The 24,384-nt window shown below is 46.5% G+C and overlaps 1 protein-coding gene and 1 non-coding gene across 4 annotated transcripts in view; one reads left to right on the top strand and one right to left on the bottom strand.

The window, feature by feature from the left end:
- Window positions 1-2,395: 2,395 nt before the first annotated feature.
- SMAD6 (SMAD family member 6) overlaps window positions 2,396-24,384 on the bottom strand; it is a 53,209-nt gene continuing 31,220 nt past the window's right edge. The window contains exons 4-5 of one of the 3 annotated variants that reach the window (XM_061595378.1): window positions 6,189-6,231; window positions 3,209-3,338 (exon numbers count right to left, since the gene is read on the bottom strand). In XM_061595378.1, coding sequence (XP_061451362.1) covers window positions 3,311-3,338; window positions 6,189-6,231 — 71 coding nt within the window. In that variant the 3' untranslated portion in view covers window positions 3,209-3,310. Of the gene's footprint in view, window positions 3,339-6,188; window positions 6,232-24,384 lie in introns of all 3 variants that reach the window. The other 2 variants (XM_061595377.1, XM_061595375.1) reach the window with 2 other exon arrangements.
- Window positions 17,430-17,548, top strand: LOC133370121 (5S ribosomal RNA). The gene has a single exon (XR_009759073.1). It is a non-coding gene; the product is annotated as a 5S ribosomal RNA (ribosomal RNA).

Consider the following 24,384-nt stretch of genomic DNA (forward strand, 5'->3'; position numbering starts at 1 on the left):
GCTGAGTGTTGCTAGGAGACTCCCATTCCTGACAGAGCTCCAATGGCCAAAGGGGTTTAACAGTCAGCCCCTCTTCCCAGAGAATTCTGGGAATTGGAGCTCTGTAATAGTCTCCTAGCAACTTTCAGCACCCTTCACAAGCTACACTCCCCAGGATTCTTTGAGGAAAGCCATGGCTGTTTAATGTGGAATAAATGTCTGGTGTGGATGTGGCCTTAGGTTAGCCTTCCACACAACCGCGTGCCCTCCAGCTATTTTGGACTACAACTCCCATCTGCCCCAGCCAGAATGACCAATGGACAGGAATGATGGGAGCTGTAGTCCAGCAGCATTTGCTGGGCACCACATTGGCTAACCCTGCTTTACTCTAGGCCTTGCACTTTGGCTTGGCTTGTGTGGGTTAATATCTTGCAGTCTCCCGCAGGGGAGGGCCATGGCAGAGCAAACATTGGCCTGCAAAATGTCCTAGTTCAATCTCTGGCATCTCCAGTCAAAACGATCAGGGGCTGGGGAAAACTTTTGGCCTGACACTCTAGAACAGAGATACCCAAGATGGCACCCTCCAGATGCTGTTAAACTACAACTCCCATCATCCAAAACATCTGGAGGGCACCAGGTTGGCAAAAGCTTGTCTATACCAACTGGCTGTGGCTCACCACAATTTCAGACCAGGAACTTTGCCAGCCTTACCTGGAGAGCTGCTGTCCATGTCAGGACACAAGTCTGGGCAAGATGGACCGGTGTTATCGATGCAGCATAAGGTATGCATATGGTTTGCGTGAGGGACTAGAGCATTCTCCTTTGTTTCAAGTGCAGAGGAGACTATCCAGGAAATGAAAATACCTAAGCAGAAAGGGGTCCCTGCACAGGAGATGCTTCTTACAGCACCCCACAGTAATGACCAGGACACCCTCTTTCCGTGGCCCGTCTTGAAAAGACACCATTTCTCTTCCAAGTAGCCTTTTTGAACTGCCACATTCAAAACAGGGGTTCTCTATGCCCTCTCCATCAAGACACAAACAGATCGCTATAAACAAGCAGCGGGGCTTACAGTCTCCAAGCAGCGTCTTGGAAGGTTGGGGATTTGGCAATGCATTTCAGACACTTCATGAAAAGAGGATTTGGTGAACTTGCGCGTGGAAATGGTGCCTTTTAGAATTGAATTTTTGTATGGCTGGACCGAGGGTGGGGGGAGGAGAGTTGGCAGAACCGGTCGGGCAAAAGAGGGTGACATTCCTGATAATTGCTGACCCAGAACAGGAAGCAGTTGGGGACATGGGAGGGGAAGAGAGAGAGCACGCTAATTGTTTAAGATGAGAGAGGAAAAATACAGATGCTGGTAATGCTAGATCCTTGGGCTCACCTACCAATTCAGCACAGCTCCTGTCAAGCATAGGTTGCTTGGTTAGCTGTAATGGCAAACTAGATGCCAAGAGCGCAGGAACTCTGAGATCACCTTGCAAAAAGCAAAAAACACACACGAGTGTAGAGTCCAGGAGAAAGCTTGGATCTAGCCCTTACTTCATTGGTTCTTGTTTTTGTTTTCAGTTGAGCACCAGATGGATAAAAAATCCAAATAGCTGTGTAGTCTGTATATGCTTTCTTCAAGCAGGAATATTTTTATGTATAGCCATAAAGCGGGTTTGCAGCTTCTTGCACGGAGATACCAAAAGCCCCTGCTAGGATCTTAGAGAAGCTAGTCCTCCAAGGGACATCTAGACTAATCCTTTTTCAAAGGAATCGGCACTCCCGAAGATGCAAATCCATGCAAAAGCGCTTACAAAGCCAAGGGCTTAAGGAAGTGACTCCAGCCACCTCCTCTCTCTCCTTGCCATGTGGGAAGAGCTGGGATTCACCACATCCCAGGACCCTTATAGCTTTTGATCCCAGCAAAATTTTGGAGTTTGTGACCTGGGGGAGTCATTTGGAAGTTTATCACACCAAATGGAGAAGTACTGTGGCAATTTTTTAAACTTTGAGGGAAATGTTAAGGAAGGACCATGGCTCAGTGGTCGCACATCTGCTTTACATGCAGAAGGTGTCAAATTTAATCCCCAAGGTCATCTCCAGACAGGGTAGGGAGAGACTCCTTAGTATCAACAATACCAAACTAGATGGAATGAGTTGGTATAAAGCACCTTTTTGTGAATCCATGATTTGGAGAATGCAACACTACAAGAGCTTGAGTCCTGTATGATTCAATAAAGCATAAATGTTCCTGTTCTTGACTATCATCATTTCACAGGCACTAAGGTATTCCAGGTAAAACAAGCATTGGTTATGAGAACAGAGAGAGGAAATTTGCAGACATGCAAATATCGCAGCTCCACTTTGGACTCCAGAATCCCATTTTGTTAATATCATAAAATTACCCTTCTTTAACATCTTTTTCAGTTTAAAAAATAGACAATTGGGGGGAGGGGAACCTATAATGCAAGTACTTTATTATCAATGAGTGACTGGTATTAGCTTTTTGTCTGGGTATTACTATTTTTTTTAAAAAAAAACTATACAGCCAAAACATGGCGCTACTCCAATTTTTGCTGTATAATTTTTTTCCTCCTGAAAGAAAAAACAAAACTGTACTGAAAGACTTATAAGCCAAAGTGCATTTTCCATTTTTTTGTCCATATACACATTGCACCATACATAAATAATTACATTGTAAAAATGCCTCCATAATTACAAGTATAATATATATTTTCATATAATATATAAAACTTTATATTAAATCTAGGTAGATGATATTTTGGGATGGTCTGTGTGTTCCGCTTGGCCCTCCTCCTAGGCCGACGGCTATCTGTGGTTGTTGAGCAAAATCTCCAACCAGCAGGGGCAAGAGGTGATGAACTGCCGCGAGTACCAAGGTCCCCAGCCTTTAGCAAAGCTAATCCGGACACTGTTTGGGTCGTAAGGCCCATCTGGGTATTCCAAGTCAGTGGTGTGCTGTAAGAGGCAAGACTTCTCATAATCAAAGACCTTGATTGAATAGCCGGGCATCACTTTGCGCACGATCAGAGTCCGACAGTTGGGAATGTCCAGTGTTGGGGAGTTGACGAAGATCGGGTGCTCGCTGCGGTTGTAAGCCCACACGCCATCCGGTTCTTTGCTGAGCAAAATCCCATAGCCGATCTTGCTTCGAGTCCGGCGGACAGTCTCATTCCTGTTCTCCAGGTTCAGCTGTCCAAGGCAGAAGCCGTTTCCTTGAGGTAGGTCATAAAAGATACTGACAGACTGTTCATACACTGTGTAGAGGCGCCCGACACGAGTGCGATGTTCCCAGTAGGCAACGTTGCACCAGTGGCTTTGCTTAATAGCGTCCGGTGACATACTGGCATCTGAAGAAAGACACAGGAAGGGCACATTAATTTTTAAAGCAACAAACATGAAGTTTGCTGGTCTCCAGCAAGGCGTAGCTTAGTGGTGGAGCAACTGCCTTGCATGCATAAGATAGCAGGTTGGATCCCCAATCGGCTGGGAGAGAACCCTGTCTGAAACCTTGGAGAGGCACTGCCAGTCAGTGTAGACAATACTGGTCTGGATGGACAAATGGTCTGACTCTGCATAAGACAGCTTCCTATCTTCTTACGTGAATCTCCATCCCCAAAGCACGGCTGATCCAAAAGGCGCTCACAGGAATGTAGGAAGCCGCCTTACACTGAGTCAGACCATTGGGCCAGCTAGACCACTGTTGTCTACACTGACTGGCAGCAGCTGTCCAGGGTTTCAGGCAGAAGGCTCTCGCTGCCCTACCTGGAGATGCTGGGGACTGAATCCAGGGCCTTCTACATGCAAGGCAGATGCTCTACCGCTGAGCTACGCCCCTTCCCAATCCAAAATGCTCCAAAACGAGCTCAGGTTGTGCGTGATTTGCAAACCAGTTACACTGGGCTTTCAACAGGACTACATTAGCAGCAATCAAGTAAGACCTAAAAGGAGCAAGAGAACCCCCCCTCCCTTCCCCTCCCATGTTCCATGGACCCAGGAAACCGAGGCAGAGCGATAACCCAAGGACTGCCTTGCACAGAGCTGCTTCCAAAACTGCTTGCTTGCCCCAGGAATCAACATCCTTAAAAGGGGCCCTGGAAAGGTGAAGCTGCCTCTTTCAAAACATGTAATCTGGAAAGCTTAGCAGGCGCTTTTCCAAAAAAAACCATTCGGGGGATTCCAAGGATGACCGTAAAATAAACAGAGAGTCCTCATCCAAGCACCCCATCTGCGTCAATTCTCTGGCCGCCCCGCCTTTCGCTTGGCTCTTTTCTGCTCCCACAGCTGTACCACACTCGGGACATGGACACACACACACACAGCATCTCCTGGTTTTCAAGCACTTGGAGGATTTATTTCCCTAACTCTGTTAAGGAGGCTGAAGGCTGCCCCCACATCCCTATCTCAAACATGGAAGGATTACTGTTCCCAGCTCGTGGGAAGGGCCGCAGCTCAGGGGCAGAGCACTGCTTTGCATGCAGAAGGTCTCAGGGTCAAACCCCCCCATGCCATCTCCAGCTAGGACTGCAGAATGTTCCTGGTCCAAATCCCTGCCAGTCAGTGTAGACACTTCTGAGCTACAACAAGGCTCTGACTCCACATAAAGTATCTTCCTACGTTCCTCAGCGCACAGAACCCCACACCCTCCCAGACGCCTTCCCATCCCATGAAAAACTCACTCCAATCAAGAGGCAAATGGAGGGCAGAAGGTCTTGGTCCGTTACCTAGGCAATGGCAGGCATCCAGGCCTACACAATCCAGAGGTCTCATACTGCCAGCCAATCACAGAAGTCAATGTTGCACACTCTTATCCCTCTGCCCCCATGCCTATTCTGGAGCGTGTGAGCACCAAGGAGCTCACTGTACACCCCCAGATCCCCAGGCTCTGTCCAAGAGCCTCTGGTAACCCAGTTCCTAAATGGGATATTTTAAAAGTTACTCCTCTTCAGGTGTCCACCCTGGAGGCCAAAAGGCTAACGAAGGCTAAGCCAACGTTAATGGCATTTGCCAACCTGGTACCCTCCAGATGTTTTGCGCTCCAGGTCCCATTGGCTCCAGCCAGGACGCACTGACTGGGGCTGATGGCAAGGTGGAGTCCAAAACATCTGGATGGCCCCAGATTGGCAAAGGCTGCCTCTGATGGGCAGGACCAAGGCAAGGTCAAGCAGTCATGAAGGTTTTCATGCTTGACAGGCAAAGTCTGATGAAAGCAAAAACCCAGCAAGTTTTTCTTCCCAATCAAGACAGCTGGATATTGACGTCTGTTCTCTTTTAAACTGCAATGCAGACAGAAAGCCAAAGATAGGAGACGTAGGGGTCGGAGAACTAGGCCAGTCATTCAAGCTAAAATTCTGGATTATTTCTATGGAAACATTTGCCAGGAATTTTCCAAAACTCTTCCTCCGAGGAACTTTGAATTGCCAGCAGAGTCCTTTCCTTTCCGAGACAGTTCCCTACCATCACCAAAAAAAATCACCTTTTTGCTGGCCGAATGGTGTTCAGCTGCTTAGGAATGCCAGGCTTGAATTAGTAAACAAACAGAAAACCAACAGGCAAACTGTTACTCCGCATGCTTCTGCATGTGGAGACTAGTCTTCTCTGCTCCGGCCAGACTTGGCTTCCCCATCGTGGCTGTTTGACACCAGGCCTGCATTCTTTGTTCGGGGCGGAGTTACCAACCTGGCAAGGAGTTGGTATTCAGCTCCCTAACAATCTATCACAAGACCATGGCCTCCCGACCCCGCTGCCTTCATACCATCAAGTCTGATTAAATCACACGCAAGCTGATGCCATCACTTTGCTTGAGAGGTTCTATTGACTCACCGGATTTCAAAAACAGAGGCCTAGCTGCGCACCCCCCTCCCCGTTCAGCACTGACTCCCCCTTCGCCTTTTCATTCTCAAATTTCACTGGCAGTGGAAATAGACCTTGCTTGCCTGGGGAACAATCTGCAGAACTGTGCTGCTTTGTTTTAGAGAGTTTTAACGTGAGAGTTGTAACTCTACAATTTTAAAAAGGAAGGGGGGGGGAGAGATAATAGAGCTCTTTCCCCACCTCTCAGTCAGACAATGTAACAGACTTAATAATCTGGCTGGCACAAGGAAATGGTTTCATGTTTTGTCAATCAACCGAGACCATTCCTTGGGGATTCTCAAGAGCAGCAGCCACAGAGGAAAGAAATTTTAAAAAGGGGGGCATACCTGAAAAAAAATGTAGTTTTGTTCTGTCTTTTTGGTATGGATCCTAGAGAAAAAAGGTGTCACCCATTATTCAGCTGTATTTGGTTTGAACGCCCTAGGAATTGGTAATAGGACTTCTAGCTGATAATCATCTGTTTATTACATATTTGGCAGCTCAGTTTGCACTCGCAGCTAAGAAGATTCGTTCTTGTTCCATGAAGAAGCATAAGGTATAAACTTCAATCCTAAAGATTCGAGGGTCTGGCCCTTCCTAGAGGATGGCAAAAATGGATTGGTTCAAAGCAGTTTATCAAGTATTTATGATAATTATTTTTGAATTAAAGCACTGTATTGGAATTTTTTCCTTAATGTATTCTATACATTGTACAGGCCTTTGGTTATGTACAATAAAGTTTATGACTGACTGGCCTTTGGTAATACTAGGTTTAATACTTGACGGGTTTTGAAATTCTGAACATTTAGGACCTAGATATATTTGACATGCTAAAAATAATATATTCAATTGCTAAGATGTGTGGATAGATAGATAATTATTATTAGTTATTTTATTAAATTTATATCCTGCCCTTCCAGCCAAAGCTGGTAAAAGGCACTCCTAGCCACTGATGTCGCCTGGGCCTCTAGCGACAAAGATGGATCCAGGAGCACCCCCAGATTAAGAACTTGCTCCTTCATGGGGAGTACAATCCCATCCAAAGCAGGCAACTGACCAACTATCCGAACTTGGGAATCACCAATGCCTCCATCTTGCTAGAATTCAGATTCAGTTTATTGGATTAGATGAAATGGAAATGGACTGCCTTCAAGTTGGTCCCGATGAATAGGGTTTTCATGGTAAGCAGTATTCAGAGGGGTTTTACCATTGCCTCCCTCTGAGGCTAGTCCTCACCAGCTGGCCAGGGCCTGCTCAGCTCGCCACCGCTGCACAAGCCAGCCCCTTCCTTGTCCGCAACTGCCAGCTGGGGGGCACCTGGGCTCCTTGGAACTATGCAGCTTGCCCACGGCTGCACAGGTGGCAGGGCACGTAACCCCTGAGCCACTCACTGTGGGGTGATTTTTAGCTGGCCCTTGATGCCTAGGAGACACGAGTGGGGATTTGAACTCACAGACTCTGGACTCCCAGCCAGTCTCTCCTCCCCACTGTGCTACAGATGCAATCATACTGGCATATATATTATTGTGGAATCTAAATGTAAATAACAATGTTATTTTTTCTAAGTGGTAGGAAAATGCAGGCCTCCCACAGTTTAGTTTTCCAGAGGAGGTGTCCTTCTGAGACCCAGCGCTTAACCTCACCTCTGAGGGAGAGGATTTGAAACCCCGAAAGGCTGCTAATTGCCCAACTTTGGGGAGGAAGATACAGTTCCTGCTGAACTCTGAAAGTCATTCAGGGGAAACAACATTGTTGGAGGGACGGGGAAGGGGGATGGTGGAAGAGACATGAATGTCACGTAACTTCGGGCCTCCAACAAGACCCTTGGCACAGAGCAACCTGTTTGCTTTGGGCTCAGAAAGCAACAAACAGCTTCATGGCCCTTGCAAAATTCCACGGGCGTCTTTCTTGGGGAAAAGGATACTATTCTGAGTAACGCGATGACAATAAATGCTCAGTCTCAAGAGACAAGAAAACGCGGTCAATATGGGTGGGAGTGGATTCTTTCTGCTTTGACAAACAACATTCATCAACCTTTCCATCTGTGAAAACCTTACAAGAGAAGACTCACTTGTAACCTGCCTGGAACAAACAAACCCCTCGGTCGATCTGGGGGGAGTGAATCATTTCCCAAACCCCAACACAGTGATCAGTCACAACAACAGGCTACAGGCTTACAGCTGAGATGTGAAATAAGTTTGTGGTTGTGCACACTCAGCCCGTTACCATCTCTGTTCACGGGTCTTGCTGTTTGACCCGAGATGGCAGTGGGGCCAAAGAAATGAGTGCATATATTATAGGCATTGTCAGCCCCAAACCTATGCTATTGAATGTTTTAACACTACAGAAGGAGAGATGGGGAAAAACCTCAAAATCTTGTGGGGTGAGGTGTGGGGGAATCACCATAATAAAATCCAGTGTCCGTCAGCAGAAATGCATCTTGCTCCGTCTTAGGTAAGGCTGGCCTGCCTGCACAAACATGCCAAGCAGCTGACATATTTTTAGAGGCACCGTAAACAAATACTGGCCTCGTTTACATGTCGTGGTAGCCCAAAGTGCAGCTTACCATGAACAAGCAAGCATGCTGGTGCCTGGAGAGAAAATCCTGGTTGCTTCACGTCTCCCATCCCTGCTGCTGTTAAGCTACCTAGAACTATGGTTCAGTTTAGCATTCCATCCGAACTCTGGTTCATGGTTTGTCTCCCACAACCAAACTGCAAGTGATAACCTTAGAACAAACCTTGGTTACAGCTGAATAGGTCAGTTTCAGGTTCTCTCTCCCTCCCCCCCCCCACATTTCCATATCAGTTTGCAAATTTATTTTTTTAAAAGTCCTCATGAAAATTCATCTGCAGAATTCAGAGAATTGTGAGTTTCAAAGGATGCCTGAGTTATGGTTTGCATCTTGTTCTAGAAGGTGTGAATGAGGTAAGTTCACCTTTCAACACACATTTAATTGAATTACTCATCCATCCCTAGTTACAGCTCATGGTTTGTTGGGAACCAAACCATGGCTTAACGTGGGGTAGCACAGCAGCAGCAAGACCAGAGAGGAGGAAAGGGGCCACAATTTTTTCTCCAGGCGCCAGTGTGCTTACTCATTCACAGTAAGCCACAGCTTGGCTTACCGTTTCATGTGGACCAGGCCACTGAAAGGTCTTTTTCCACGGGCCCACAGGTTGCTGGGGCCCAACGCTCAAATAGCACAATGAAACTGCCAGGCACAGCAAAAAATCTCTGGCCAGCCTCGGTCTCAAAACCTGCAAAGATAATTGCACTCTACAAGCCTTTTGTGGAGAACAGCCATATGTCCCAACCAACAAAAGCTTCAGCAGCTAAAGTCTTGAGGGTCAGGCTGTTATTATAAGCAACGGCGCAGGTTCAGGAAAAGTATTAAAATAAAGCAAAATGAATCAGCAGCCACACTTTACCCCCAGGCACCAGAGCAGGGGAGAACACCCCTGTTTTTGTGAGCACCTACTCAAGATTAACTCAGCATCCAACTTACTTCCACCCTACCTCTCCAAGAATAACAATGCTTGTGTGCCCTCTTATTCCAAGTCACGCCAACTGCGGCAGAACTGGGAGAGGTTTTCATCTGTAAACTCTGGAATCTGGGAGCAATTAAGGGCTTCTTCATCTGCTTAACCCTTCCCAAAGCGTCACTGGCCCATTAGATGCAAAGGGTGCTGTTATGTGCGGCATGTGTGTTTCTAAAGAAATCGCCACTTAACTCTTAAGATTCCCCCAAAAACAATGAGAGGAAAAAGGTCTACACTTGACTTAGGAATAAAATGCAAAGTTTCACTCCATCCCTAAACAGGATCTCTGTAAATTCATCAGGTCAAGATAATTTATCATGACATCTGAATTCTCCATGAATGTCTCATGGTGGCAGTTATATGGGACAGAAAATTTTCACAGATGGGATGTTTCCCCGTGGAAATTTTTTCCATTTCATAAGGTCATTAGTAATAATGAACGGATGCCAACTGCAAATGCAATTATTAGGAAAACTTGGAAGTTTCAAAGTCCTTAGCTTTGTTTACTAAACACATGTAAAATAAACAGGCTAAATTAGATCACTCCCTACTGTTGTGTGCACACCAGGCTCATGCCTGGCCTGTTGCTGTTTGTAAAACAGTAGAGCACCTTTCAACAAACTTCTAAATTGGACTGCTTACTGTCTGAAGCCCCCTTTAACCAAGGCCATGCTGCTTTATTTTACTCTGCATCTAGGCAACTCAAATTCTCAGCAAAGACAAGTAGGATTCTGGGAGGGGCTGTGACTTGCACGCATATTATGCAAACTGAGAAAATTTGCATGCTTTCCCTTTTCCTGTTTTATTCTGCATTTTTTTAAAAAAAGAAACTATTTTGCATCATGTATCCTGATTTTGTTATTCATAGGGAGAAGCAAGGGATTGCGCAGGGTATCACAGCCCCATGCCCGAACACTCTAAAAACTTACTCTGCAACCCTTCTTGCCTGAGCACATTCATAAGGACTAGTCCCTGACTAGCATCCTCAAAAACAAGTGGCTGAGTAAGGAAGAAGTTAAAATTCCACTGCAGAAAATGGTACTTTTAACCCAGAAAAAAGGGGGGAAGTAGTCATCAAACTCCCTGCATCCTGCCCCAAACCTGCTTTGAATCACTTTCATCAAGCCAGTATACTTAAAATACCTCAGCCTTACAAGTTTCAGCTGGAATGCATCACTATAAAACAGAGCTAACCCAGCCTCCGAAACTATCCCATTACATTAAAAGCTCCAATGGAGTGTGAGTGACTTATCTGGTGGTGGAAAAGTTTTGCAACCAACTCAACCCGCTCTCTCCCCAAAAGGTTTCTCTCCCCATTATTTCATTATGCACGATGCAGGATTGGCGGGTCCCAAGGCAAGCGATCCGTGACAGGTTGGGGGCATTGTTGGAGCTATGCTTTCACAGCCCCAAACGGCTTGTTTGTACCCTGAGCCAGTTCTACAGAGAAATACCTTCAGAGTTAAGTCATTTCAGGCCTCAGCCGTAAACTCACTTTACTCCCCCTCCCCTTCCTCCAAAGACACTTCATTCGCCTCTTGATGTTGCTTAGTGAGTTTGAATGCACACATGTGTGTGTGCCTATGTGTGTGTGTGGGGGTACAAGCTCTCCTTCACATATGATGGATGGTGAAGGCCCACAGCGGTGGTGCTAAGGTTTATTCTAATGTGCAGCTAGACACATTTTGTGCAGTGTCAAAAAAAATTGTGCAGGGTGAAGTAAGTTTTTCTGCAGTTGAGTATATGGGATTTAATAAGGAGGTAGTTTCTAAAGAAGAAATAGATGAGAAAAGATAAAAATAAATAGAAAATGAAGATAAATACTGGTTCTTTTCAAATCTTTATGACCTTATCCTACTAATCAGTGCTTTTTCAGTAAAAAAAAAAAAAATGTGTAGGTGCCAACACAAAATGGCTGGCATAGGCAGCAAAAAAGAGGGTGCAAGTACTCCTTACTGGTGACTACTGTCACACAAAAAACAGCCCTGCTAAGAGTATATTATGGGACGAATTACTTTACTACTTTGAGGGTGGGGAATGGGCTGGCTGCTTGTGCAGTAGGGAAAAACACTTAGGATAAACTCTGACAAGAGCTGCCGCTGAAATGTTGCCAAAAGCAAAAGTTAAAATGCCTTTGGAGGGATATCCAGAGGGGAAAGAAAACTCTCAGGAATTACAAGGAGGCCAAACAGCAAATTTGCTGTGGGTGGGGGCTGTCCGTACACTGGATGGCATGGCCACGCTGGGCGTTAGTATGCGCAAGTCTGCAGTGCCTGGCGGTGCTACTCCAATTAAAACCACTGGCGCTTCCCACAGCACACTGGAGACAAGCTGCCCCTCCCCAATGCAACATGTGATTAGGCCAGCCTGCACCAAGCGGGTGCCCTCCAGATGTTTTGGACTACAGCTCCCAATGGCCCCAAACAGCTAGATGATGCTGAGGCTGTTGTGAACACCCCGTGCTGGCTGGGGCTGATGCCTTTTTGCCCACCTACTGCAAAAGCTGGTATAGCCCAGTGGGGAGGAGAGCCTGGCTGGGAGTCCAGAGTCTGTGAGTTCAAATCCCCACTCGTGTCTCCTGGGTGTCAAGGGCCAGCTAAAGATCACCCCCACAGGGAGCCGTTCAGGGGTTACGTGCCTTGCCACCTGTGCAGCCGTGGGCAAGCTGCAGAGTCCCAAGGAGCCCAGTTGACCCCCAGCTGGCAGTTGTGGACGAGGAAGGGGCTGGCTTCTGCACCTGTGGCAAGCTGAGCAGGCCCTAGCCAGCTGGTGAGGACTAGCCCCAGAGGGAGGCAATGGTAACCTCCCCCCCCCCGAATACCGCTTACCATGAACACCCTATTTATTGGGTAGCCATAAGTCGGGATCGACATGAAGGCAGTCCATTTCCATTTCATGTCAAAAGAGGAGCTACCACATCTGTCCTCAAGAAGGCCGGTGCCCAAAGATCTGGGTCTGGGCAACATAGCATGCATCTACGAACCCAGAGCCATTGTGTGGCTGTATGAGGCCTCCTCATGAGTAAGCAATCCCCAAATCCCTTCACTACCAGCATCTGCAGTTGGTGTGGGGTCTAGGTGATCCGAGTATGTAAGGCAGGCCATTCCCATTTTCACTGCAAAGGACCCTGTAGCCCTGCATGAGTTCAACGCAATGGACCGATGCAAGGGTTGCATCCATGGGCCTCAGACGCAAGGTCTTACTGATGGCATGCCCCCGCCCAAAAAAGGTCAGGGATTCTGCAAAATCTAAACCCTGCTGTGCTAATTTTTGTTTGTTTTTTAAAGAGAGCCCTCCTAATGAATCCCCTCTTTGAAATGCCCTTGCTAGCAAAGTCTTCCTTCCCTGCTGTGCGCTCCCTTTTTGTTGTCTTTCTGATCTGTGGAGGGTGGCCTGGAGCCAGTGCTTGTTATTAATTCATCTTGAGGGTGCGAGTCACATTCCTGGCCAGACCAACCACTTCCTACGCTGGTGGGCACAATTTCCACTGGCCAGCTCCCTAGCGCTTTTGATCAATATTGCAACCGCAAACAACATTCATAGGCTGGCACCCACAACAACAAAAAAACCAAGACCTCCTGACATTCCCCCCCTCCCCACAGTTTTGAGGGAAATCCCACAGTTAGAAACAAAACAAAAGGCACCGGCCTTGAACAGAGGGGGCATGAGAACTGGTTAGGAATGTGAGAACAGCCTCCCCCAACCTGGTGCCCTTCAGAAGGTTTGGAGCTGGATCCGATGGGAATTGTAGTTTAAAACATCTGGAAGGCATCAGGGGTGCAAAGACTGACCTTAGATTGGGAAGGGGAAGGCAGAGTCTGGGATCAAATCCCCTTTTGGCTCAGGGGCTCTTTGGAGAATGTCCTTGGACAACAGACACCCCTTACTTACAGGCCTGTTGTGAGAGTAAAATGGAACCATCCAAGCATACTATCTTCAGCACCTGAGGAAGGGTGGGAAACCCATTTATGATTTGTAAAACTATTGTCAGCCTGCCCTTCATCCAAAGATATCGAGGCACTTTCTGTTAAAACAACCAGTTAACAGGAGCAGATGAAAAAATGGAAAAATTCATTTTTCAACAGGAGTAGATAAAACAAACATTAAACCACTCATAAAACCCCAGAGAGCCTACCATAGCTCTCACTGCAGTGGCACATTTACAGCACGCAGCTTCCCCAGAGAGTCCTGGGAATGGTAGTTTGTTATGGGTGCTGGGAAATGTAGGTCTGTGAGGGTTAAACAACAGTTCCCCAGTAGGGTTGCCAGGCTCAGGGCCTGAGACTGATCCTGTATCTTTAGAAGAGAAAGTCAGCCAAGTGCACGTGTTCTTGCAACCCTGTAATGGGAAAAACCACAAGGTAGAATTCTCCCTTCCCCTGCACAACTTTTAAAGATACAGAAGACCTCTTGGTTGCCAGGCCCAGCCTCCAAGAGGTCTTCTGTATCTTTAACAGTTGTGCAGAGGAAAAGGAGAATTCCACCGTGTGATTTTTCCCATTACAGGGTTGCAAGAACACCTGCACTTGGCTGACTTTCTTTTCTTCTAAAGAAACAGGATCAGTCTCAGGCCATGAACCTGGCAACCCTATTCCCCAGATTCTTTGGGGGAAGCCATGTGCTTTAAACGTATGGTGTGGTGGTGACCTGTAATCCCTCAAAGGCTCAGGCAAGCAGGTGTTCTTTTTTAAAAAAATCAGGCACTAAAAGCTAACAATGTCACCCCCAATCATGCTTTTGGGGGGGGATGCCATAACCAAGGCTCCATCACAGAGAAGGCCCTATCTCGTGCCATCACGTGATGTAGCTCCCCTGACGCTAGAGCCACCAGAATTGTTTCCCCTCTAGATCCAAGCGCTCAGATAGGCTGAAACCAGGGAAGGTATCCCTTCAATACACAGACCTCAAATGCAACAGACTAGGGGTAGGGAAGCCTGGGGACCAATATGGCCCCAAGGGTCTCTCTACCTGGCCCTCGGGACCTTACTCCAGGCCATGCCTCTCAGTGGCTCTGCTTTTGCATGGATGGAACAAGTTCCTGAAGTGTGCTGTTGCCTCATGCTTGCTTGGCTGGAGGATGGGTGTAAAGTGTGGATGGAGAGACGCATGGGGGAGGAGTAAGAGTGTTGAAGCCTCTGACCTTTGCATGACTGGAATGTCACCTGCTGTACAAAGGTTAGGAGTCACATCCATTCCTCTGCCTCCTTTTCCCCTCTGGCCCTACCCACTATTTGCATGAGAATGTGGCCCACAGGCTGAAAAATGTCCCCCCCCCAATAAGATAAAAACCTCATTGTAGCAATGAGCACACCAGCAGACAGGGAGCCAAACCACACCGCTGCTGGAATGCATACGCCATTGGCCTGAAGCACATCCCCCAGATGTTCAGGCAGCTAGGATGGTGATAACCTGGCACTATTTTGCACGAGGGTGCTTTGATTATCTGTGATCTTGCATCCCATGCGGAGCCCTCGGATGAGGGCGGGTGACAGGCCTAAATAAAATAAACCTCCTCTCACCAAAAGCCAACACCAGGGAAAAACATAAACAGAGTATGAGACATCTGATCTCTTTTCTTGTTACAAATCTGCAGGGTGGGTGGAAGATCCCAGCGATGGCATATGCTGAAGTTCTTATTTACCATGGTTTAGTTTCGTAAGATGTCCTATTGTGTTTTTTTCGAGGGGGGGTGAGAGGAAGCATGAGGGGAGAAGGAAGGCAAGACATGCCAGTGAATTTCTCCAATTGCATGCAAACAGAATTGGTGGCGGCTGGTGCACCATCTCAGCATTGTTAAAAGCAAAGCAAAAGTAAGCAGAGCAGAAAAACAAAACTGTACAGTTCACATTTTAAAAAGTGAAAGGGGAACACACACACACAATTAGGTTGCATCTGCTTTCCCCAAGCTGCTGCCCTCCAGATGCTTTGGACTACAACTCCCATGTGCCGGCTGGGGCTAATGGGGGATCGTAGTCCAAAACATTTGGAGGGCACCAGGTTGGAGGAGGAGACTGGGGTTAAATCAACATCTGCAAAAGATATCCCGCTGAACAAAATAGCAGGATTTCATTAAGTAAATTGCAACTTGGCACAAATTCTGAAAGAAAGGAAGAAAAGGGGGGAGCCACAGTCAGGCCTGTAATTTAAGCCTCACTTCAAGAGAGATGGCAGGACTGCAACAGACTCAAATCCAAGTTGAAACTAAAAAAGAAAAATCTTGCAACCTCTGCCTCAATGAACCACAATGTTTGCAGGTAATTATAACATTAGGAGCTTCCCTGCAGGGAGAAAAAAAGGGGAGACCTGGGGAAGGGATGCACAGCCCTCTCATAAACTGCCATTGTCATCTGAAATGAATTTACGAAACGACCAGGAGTTTAAGTCCTTGGGGAGGTTTTGACCACAGGGGTGAGCTAGTGATCTTGATTTTTTCAGCTCAGCGGCTGAGTTGCTTGCCGGCATACCTCCCCCCCCCAAAAAAAAAACCCGAGAGTGCACAAGCAGTCAGGAGGGGCCGAAACATTCATAAGGAAGCCAGTGGCATGTGCGCAAGGCCTTGCCTGGGGCATATTCAAGCCCAGGTTCAATTACTTTCCCCAACCCCCACAATTGCACTGGAAACAGAATTAGTGTGCTGTCATATAATGCTTTCCATCAGCTAGGTTGCATCCTTCAGCCAGTTGTGTGAAAACTGGATGCAATCCCTTCTGATGACTCAGCAGCGTGTAAAGATCCCCCACCAAGAGACCAGCATGAACCTCACCAAACACACAAAAATGCCATTTAAAAATAAACTAACTCGCTATCAGCTCACTGGCTGCTACTAGCGACATGCTTTATTTCTTCAATCCTGGCAGCAACCTAATGTAACAAAACAATTTTCTAACTTTTGAGTTAAATGCAAAACTGGGAGAGGAAAAGCAGCAGCAGCCCACATCACCAATTCTTTGCTTAGACTGGGCTTGGCTTCTTGCAATTTTCCTGGCACTTAAGACTACAGTCTGTTATTTTGGAAGGCTTTCCACTGTATACAGAGCTGAGAAACCAGCAAGCTGACTTCCTCCGTGGTCTAAACATCCGCATGCCGTCCCTAGCTGGATAAAACTGTGCACTTCAGGAAACGGCACAAGAACCCTCAGAAATCCAGCATGGAGAGAACAAACAGGCATCACCAAGAAAGAAAACGCAAAAGTAGATCTCCAAATCAGAGCCCCTCATGATCCAGTCTCGAGGGGGTTGTGTCACAGTACAAGGCATTTTATCTGCCTTGCAACACATTATCTAATACACCCATTACATTTCTGAGAATCTCAGTTATCTACCACCACCATACGAACAAACATCTCGCCCCTATGGTTGATGAGCTGAAATTAGGGGCTTGTGTGTATGTGTGTGTGGCCTAGGGAGCCTGAGCTCTGGATATTTTGCAGTGGGCCCCAGATTTCTTGCCTCTTCCCACTTTTTAAAAAACTTTTTAAAAAAAAACTAATTATCACTCTGCCTAGCATGCAGAAAGTCTCCATTTTAATCTACATTCTCTTCAGTTTTTCTTTGAAATGATCTTTAAGTAGCAGCTTGAGAAAGACCTCTGCCAAAAATCTTGGGGACCCACTGTAAATCAGAGAAGAAAACACTGGGCTAGAGGAACCCCTGGCCTGACTCAGTTGAAGGCAAGTCACAGGAGTCCACTAGAACAGGCCTTCTGAAGAGACATCCATGGGACAGAGAATTCTTCTAACAGCTTTCACCCTTCTTCTTAGACTCATCAGCCCACCATTCTCCTGAAGGTCACCCCTTCGTCCTCTCCTGATGCAACACTTTGCAACCAAGGGTCACTGTTCTCAAAAGGGGCAATCTCCATAAATCAATAAAATGTTAACGTTATGTGCTGATACAAAGTCAGACCTTTGTCTAATAAAACACGTTTGAGCGTTGTACTAGACCTGATAAACTACTCCATGGTTAATCTTGTAGTATGTAGAGTTCATGATTATGGAATTTTGTAGTTTCAGGATTGCTGAATTTTGCGTTCCTATTGATGAAGCTGCCTACGGCCATACTACCCTAAACACGCCCGGTCTTGTCTGATCTCGGAAGCTAAGCAGGGTCAGGACTGGTTAGTACTTGGATGGGAGACCGCCTGGGAATACCGGGTGCCGTAGGCTTAGAGGGAGGCAATAGTAAACCACTTCGGAATACCTCTTACTATGAAAACTCTATGAATACATCCAAAAAGATTCACAGGGTCGCCACAAGGCGTAATTGACTTGAAGGCATATAACAACATTGATGAAGCTAACATGTGTTTTTAACTGTAATGTTGTAATGTTTTTAACTATAATTGTGTTTGTCAACAAACAAATTAACAACAAAAGAGAAATAAAAGCATTATAAAAACAGTTTAAAACATTCTAATTCTCTTTTGTTGTTAATTTGTTGGTATGTTCGCCAGGGCTCATTCGGGAGAAAGGGCAGGATACTAAATAAATACATCTTGCGGCACAGCCTTCCCCCAACCTGGTGCCTTCCAGATGTTTTGGACTACAACTCCCATTAACACCTGGCTAGGGCTGATGGGAGTTGCAGTCCAAGGCATCCAGAGGGCACCAGATTGGGGAATACTGTTGTAAGAGAAAAGTATGGAGTACACTGAATTGACGGGGAAGATGGAGATTGTTCCATAATGCAAAAACAATGAAACTTTACTCCTAATCTTAATCTGGAGGGTGCAAATCCAAATATGCAAAGTGCGGTTGACAGGGCCTAACTTATGGAACAGATATTTGGCGACATCTCTCTGACCACTGGCCCAAAATTTGTGTTGAAAATGAAGGGAGTAATATACAGTAGGGCCCCACTTTGCAGCGTTCCACGGATACAGCGGTTGTCAATTGCATGGCGCTTGTTCCGCTTTTACGGTGTTTCTCAGGTGTCGGACACCATTTTAGACAATGTTAGTCAATGCGTTCCACTTTACGGCGGATTTCGCTTTACAGCAGCAGTCTGGAATGGAACCTGCCCTATGAGCGGGGCCCTACTGTATGTAAACGTGGAAGGAAAAGCTAGCTTGGAAGCTCCTTCTTTGCTCTGTGACTTTTTAAAAAGAAACCTCTCAGCAGGGCTAATACTACATTCTGTCACTAGACGTCATTGTATGTAGTATATAACTTGTCTGTGCCCCACTCCAGATCTACCATACAATCTGGACTGCAGAAACAGAATAAATATGTTAAGTAATGCCTTTGCTTAGGCATTTGATTGCATAAATCTGTTTGAATTGCAGAATTGTGGGTCTGCAGGTAGCAGAATTTGGACATTTCCTCTGGGTTAAAACCTATAAAACTCATCAAGTAGGGAAAACTGATTGGTTTAATTTTTACATTCTCCATTTTGCTTGCCTTCACAACTAGCCCTAGAACAGCCTTTCCCAACTAGTGGGCCACCAGATGTTGTTGGACCACAACTCCCATCAGCCTCAGCCAGCATTGCCAATGGTCAGGAAAGATGGGAATTGTGGTCCAACATCTGGTGGCCCACTAGTTGGGAAACGCTGCCCTAGAAGATAGGTCATGGCTATCAGGATTTTTTTTCCTGATGGGGAACTTTATGACTCAGGACCCCAGAATCTTCTGGAACGCCTCTCCCAATAGGCACCTACCTGGACTCTTAAATCTTCTTCCGAGGTCCTTCTCCAGGACCTCCTGTCTCAGGACCCTCAGAGGGTGGTGACAAGGGAGAGGGCCTTTTCAGTTGTGGCTCTCCATCTGTGGAATGCACTCCCCAGCGAGGTCTGCCTGATGCCTTCACTGAAATCTTTTCAGCGTCCAGTAAAGACTTATCTTTTGATACCAGGCTTTTGACAGACCAAGATGACAATGTTTCATTATTAGTCAGCTGCCAAAGCTTCCTATAGCTGTTAGAAGGGTTGTTCTTGTTTGGTTTTTATGGTATAATATATTTATTTGTTTTTTTTAGCAATGTAGTAAGTAGCTTAGAGACCTTCAGGTAACAAGCAACTAAAGCTAATAAATACATAACAAACAGACTGATATTAAAATATACAGTGACCTGCATAAAGCCACACAGCGAAACTATCAGGGATATTAACACTTGCATTAGGGTTTCTTAGATGTGTCCATCAAGCAAGGGTCCTGGTCAGCTGTGTGAGTCCCAACGGAGTTCCAACTTCAGTCAACCTACTTCTTGTGGGCTTCCCAGAGGCATCTGGCCGGCCACTATAGCACAGAATGCTGGAGTGGATGGGCCCCCCTGATCTAGCAGCCAGACTTTCTTCGGGTCCACTTGTACTGTCATCTGACAGAGAGAGGAAACTGACTCCTCTACTTGTGCAGCAACTGCAAGAGGACTGGAAAACATAACTGGCTGTTTGGAAAGGAAAACAGGCCAACCCTTGCGTAGCTCCTTCCTCCGAGGCAGACTAAAGAACCTTTGAGTGTCCCGAAACAGTTTCCAAAACCGTGTTGCTGCCAAGAAAATCATTCAGATGTGGCACTGGGACACACAAGCACACGAGCTTACCACAATATTTTTTTTTTAAAAAAAACCCAACAACTCGCAGTGCCCCAAGAAATGCAAGGAATGCGGGAACTTTGGAATAATTTTGCACGAGAAAACATTATGGCAGCGCATAACGAAAAAGCGCCCTTCCCTCTCCAGAGCCCGTGTGTTTGAAAAGCCTTCCAAGTCGCCACTGACATTCCTCATGCTTCATCATCTCACAGGGATACAAAGTCGTATTCTACAGGGCAAATAAACACACTCTCTCTCCCCCAGCCCCTCCCCTTCCCTCCACTCCACTCTCAGCTTTTTAATAAAAATGTCTCCCTTTCCTTAACCTTATACTTTGCTCCACTTGCAAGAAACCGTTCAGGGGTGAACGTCCTCGGTGCCCTGCTTAGAACGGAGGACATTTTGGGGGATGAGGTGACCAACTCAATTACTATAAACTCCCCACGGCTTTCCAGATGGAAACCGCACTCACTACTGCTGTGTTTGTAGGTGCAGGTGTCTTTTTCCTTTGATGCAACTGAGGGCTCCCATGAATGGAAAAAGCATCCTGCTTGTCACGCCATTGTGCTCCACAGTCCTGTAGCAGAGTGCAGGGAGCTCTCGCCACCCAAGACCAGAGAGAGGCATGCAAACTTGCCTGAAACCAATCTCTGCCGAAAACTTCCTGAGGGGCAACAGCTGCTTTCAGTTTCTTGCGGCAAATACAATAAAGAGACTTGCAGCACCTTAAAAACTAACACACCGATTATGGCATAAGCCGGGGAAGTGGGGCAGTGGGAAACCTTAACCCGGGGACCTAATGTGGCCCGCCATGGCTCGCTATCCAGCCCTTAGAGGCCTCTTGACTAGGCTGTGCTCCTACCATGGCCACAGCCCATCTCCTCTGGCCACGACCCACCAGGCCACTTCCACACATTCCTTGAGAGCTTTTGCCTGGCTGGAATAGGTCTGTGAACAGCAGATGGAGGTTGGAGAGGGGTGGGGTGTAGAAATGTCTTAACTTCTGCATGGTCTGGAATCTAGGTAAGAGTCACACCTATTGGTCCACCCAACTTCTGCCTCTGGCCCAGCCCACCACTGGCATGCGGCCCCCAAAAGGTTCCCTACGAGGAGATGCGGCCCTTGGGCTGAATAAGGGTTGCTTCAAACTGGCACGCCGTATTTGCTCATGCCCAGGAGGCCCCACATTTGCTCAGTGGCAGAGCACATTTTATTTATTAGTTGATTTATATCCCACCCTTCCTCCCAGCAGGAGCCCAGGGCAGCACGCAGGGTGGCACTGCATGTTTGGCACGCAGAAGGACCCAGGGCCAATCCTTGGTCTCTCCAGTGCAAGGCTACAGGGGGGTGAAGAGTGGCGTTTATTCTCTGTAAGGCCAGTGATGGCTGGTGCTCAGTGGGACTGGCGGGGTGGAAGGCAGGGAGCCCAACAGTGGGCGGAGGCAGAACCAAGAAGAGGCAAAGCCAACCCATTCTCGTTATGTCCCCATCCTCTTCTGCTGAGTTCTACAATGGCAACACTGAGACTAAGAATGAAGATGCTGGCAGGCAGTGCTACAACCCTGGCTGCATGAACGAACGTAGGGCAACTGAGGGCTGGCCGAGATTGGCAGGCAGTGCTCCATTTGCCCTAACAGAGCAGCTTCCACTGAGTAGGGTCCACACCTCAGCACAGCATTTCCTGTCAGATTTTAGCATAACAACCGACTACGCAAGAACCTTGACTTATTGTGTCCTTGAGTTTTTTCTAGAGTTGCTTTGTCCCAATAGGGGCAGAAAGGGGTTCTCAGAGAATGTGTAGTCTATTGGGTCCAAAATTAGCCTTTGGAAAGGTTTGTTTGGATTGTTCCCAGAACTATTCAGCTTGTTCTGAAAAGATAGCTTAAGTTAGCAACTCAGAGCAAGGCTCAAGGCCTAACAAGTGCATTTGTATAAATTTCAGGAAGTACTTTAAACATTTACACAACAAGTCGTTTAAAGAGAAACCTGTTATGTCTCCAAAATGCAACTGCTGATCATTCTGGAGTCATTGTTGGTCATGTTCCTTCCCCCCAAATTATCTACTTTACAAGGAGAGAAAATGGGTACATGTCAACTGCTAAATAATCTTCATACCTTGTCTTGGCACATACAGATCTATATTCAGAATGAGTTTTAATCCTGGTCCCTCTCTTGAGGAGTGGAATGTTTCCAGCAGTAATCTCTAAGTCATGCAACCTGTATAGCTTTCAACTGGCAATACAAACCATCTTCCAAGGAAATAGTGCCATTATATAAATGGCTAGCCATGAAGTAGGAATCCTATCAAAGAAAAGACAGATCCAGCCTCTGCTTGATCATTTGCCTCATTCTCTGACTTCTCTCCACACTACTCTGTCAAAACAACAGCAAAACCTGAAAGCCTCCTTTTCGCTTCATCCACTTGCAAGGAGGGTCCATCAATTATGGTGGCACTCCAGCAGAGGACATAATCGCAAAAGGAAGAAATCAGATTTTAAGCCAGGGAAGAATCTAGCCACATCTCAAAACAATGCTCTCTTGACCCCAACAAATTTGTGACACCCCAGCTTTTAGGCAGATGCTGTTTGGGGAAGGGCCGCAGCTCAGTGGTAGAACATCTTTGTATGCAGAAGGTCCTAACTTCAATCCCCAGCATCTCCAGGGGGAGACTCCTGCCTGAAACTGGAGAGCTGCTGCCAGTCAGAGTTGACCGTACTGAGCTAGATGGACCAATGGACGGACTCAGTATAAGGAGGCTTCCTATGTTCTATTTGTTCAGCCTTCCTTAACTTGATGCTCTCCACATGTCAGGCCTGACCAAAATGTCACCAAAAAAATATGACCAAGCTTTTGAATTCTCCAGAACGTTTCATCAGGTTGAATAAAGCAGTTATTAATTTCAAAACTGATGAAATAAAGTAGGTTTTTAGTATTTAAAAGTGGAGGGAAATGATTTTTACCACCGAAGATGAAGCACAAAGCAAACAAGGAAATTAACATTTCTGCATAAAGAAACATGATGCTTAGGAATTTTAATATCTTCTCAATGCTCTGCAGTGATCTGTTCCCAAAAATCTGGTGCCGCTTCTAAATATTTCAGATGTTCTTTCAGCCACGGAAATTAGAACTGTTGACGGAGGTGCCAGACCAGTGTGCGTGGGTGCATGAATACAAACTCAGTGTGCCAAAATATAAATAATGCACTTGTGCCCCTCCAATTTTTCCTTTAAAAATATGAAATAATTCTTGAAGGAAAGGGGTGTGGAGGCCTGGCTATATTCCAGTCCCACCAACATGCAAAGCACGTGAACGGCAGCAGAGAAATGGCAGGACCCACAGAGAGCTTGCTTATAATATGCATAGCTGAAAACATGAGATGCTACTCAGATATTCTCTTCTGAATGGACAAAGCTCGAGTAGAGGCAATGAAATACAGAAACGCTTATCCAAAAAACCTCCAAGTATTACATCATCATCGATTTCTAGATAGCTGGAATCTCCTGCTGATGGATTCAGAGCTCACTCCTCCCTACTAATCAATTTACAACTGTTGGGAGGCTGTTGAAACACTGCCTCTCATTTCTACTTTTTCATGAAGTCAGGATGCCTGCTTGTATATGCAAATACGATGCTGAAATCTACAAAAGATTCCAGCACATGCAAAACACTACTTTGGGAATTCACGTTATGCCCCAGGCAACGTGTGTTTACGTTAATGTGAATGGGGTAAGGCGTTGGGGGAGGGAGGGAGAGCATGAAAACAGTGCACATTTCAACAGCAATAGACCCAGGAGCACTGCGGGGCTGCAGAGGCTACAAGATCCTGAAAGGCCGCCAGGCAGCATTAAGAAACAAGCAAGGAACATGGAGCAGCAGAAATAAATGCCATCTCCAACTCCGCCAGGCCCCTCTATGAGTGCACAGTTCTGTTCCTTGCCTTGAAGGGGAAAACTCATTTTCATAACCAGCTGTTTTTAATTGTGCATTTTTCACAGCATGCCTAAGTAAATGTTGGGGGATGGAAAGACCAGGGATAACTGGGGGGGGGGGGAGTGAAGACCAGGGTTTTTAAAACAACGCTGGGCCTACTTTAACAAGAGGGAGAAAAAGAGTAAGTGGGCTAGAATGATATAAAATTTGCTCCCCCCCCCAAAAAAAAAGACACCCAACCACCCCATTCTGGCAGTCTTGGCATCTTTACCATCGCTTAAAAAGAGGGTGCACATCCTTAGCATATTCCAGAATAGCAACAACAGAGCTATTGCAATCCCCTTTCCCCCACCCCACCCAAGACACAAAATGGCTACCATTACTCTGGCTATGACTTACACCCGACAGAATGATTTTGCACCAATCCAATGGCAACAAGAACCAGACTGAACTGCAGTCTCGGATACTTTTGTTAGAAAGAACCGTTTCCAGTCGCAGCATCTGGGGGGCTGGGAGCAACAGCCACCAACCCAATGACAGG

This window comes from Rhineura floridana, chromosome 14 (genome assembly GCF_030035675.1).
Source record: "Rhineura floridana isolate rRhiFlo1 chromosome 14, rRhiFlo1.hap2, whole genome shotgun sequence".
Taxonomy (NCBI): Eukaryota; Metazoa; Chordata; class Lepidosauria; order Squamata; family Rhineuridae; genus Rhineura; species Rhineura floridana.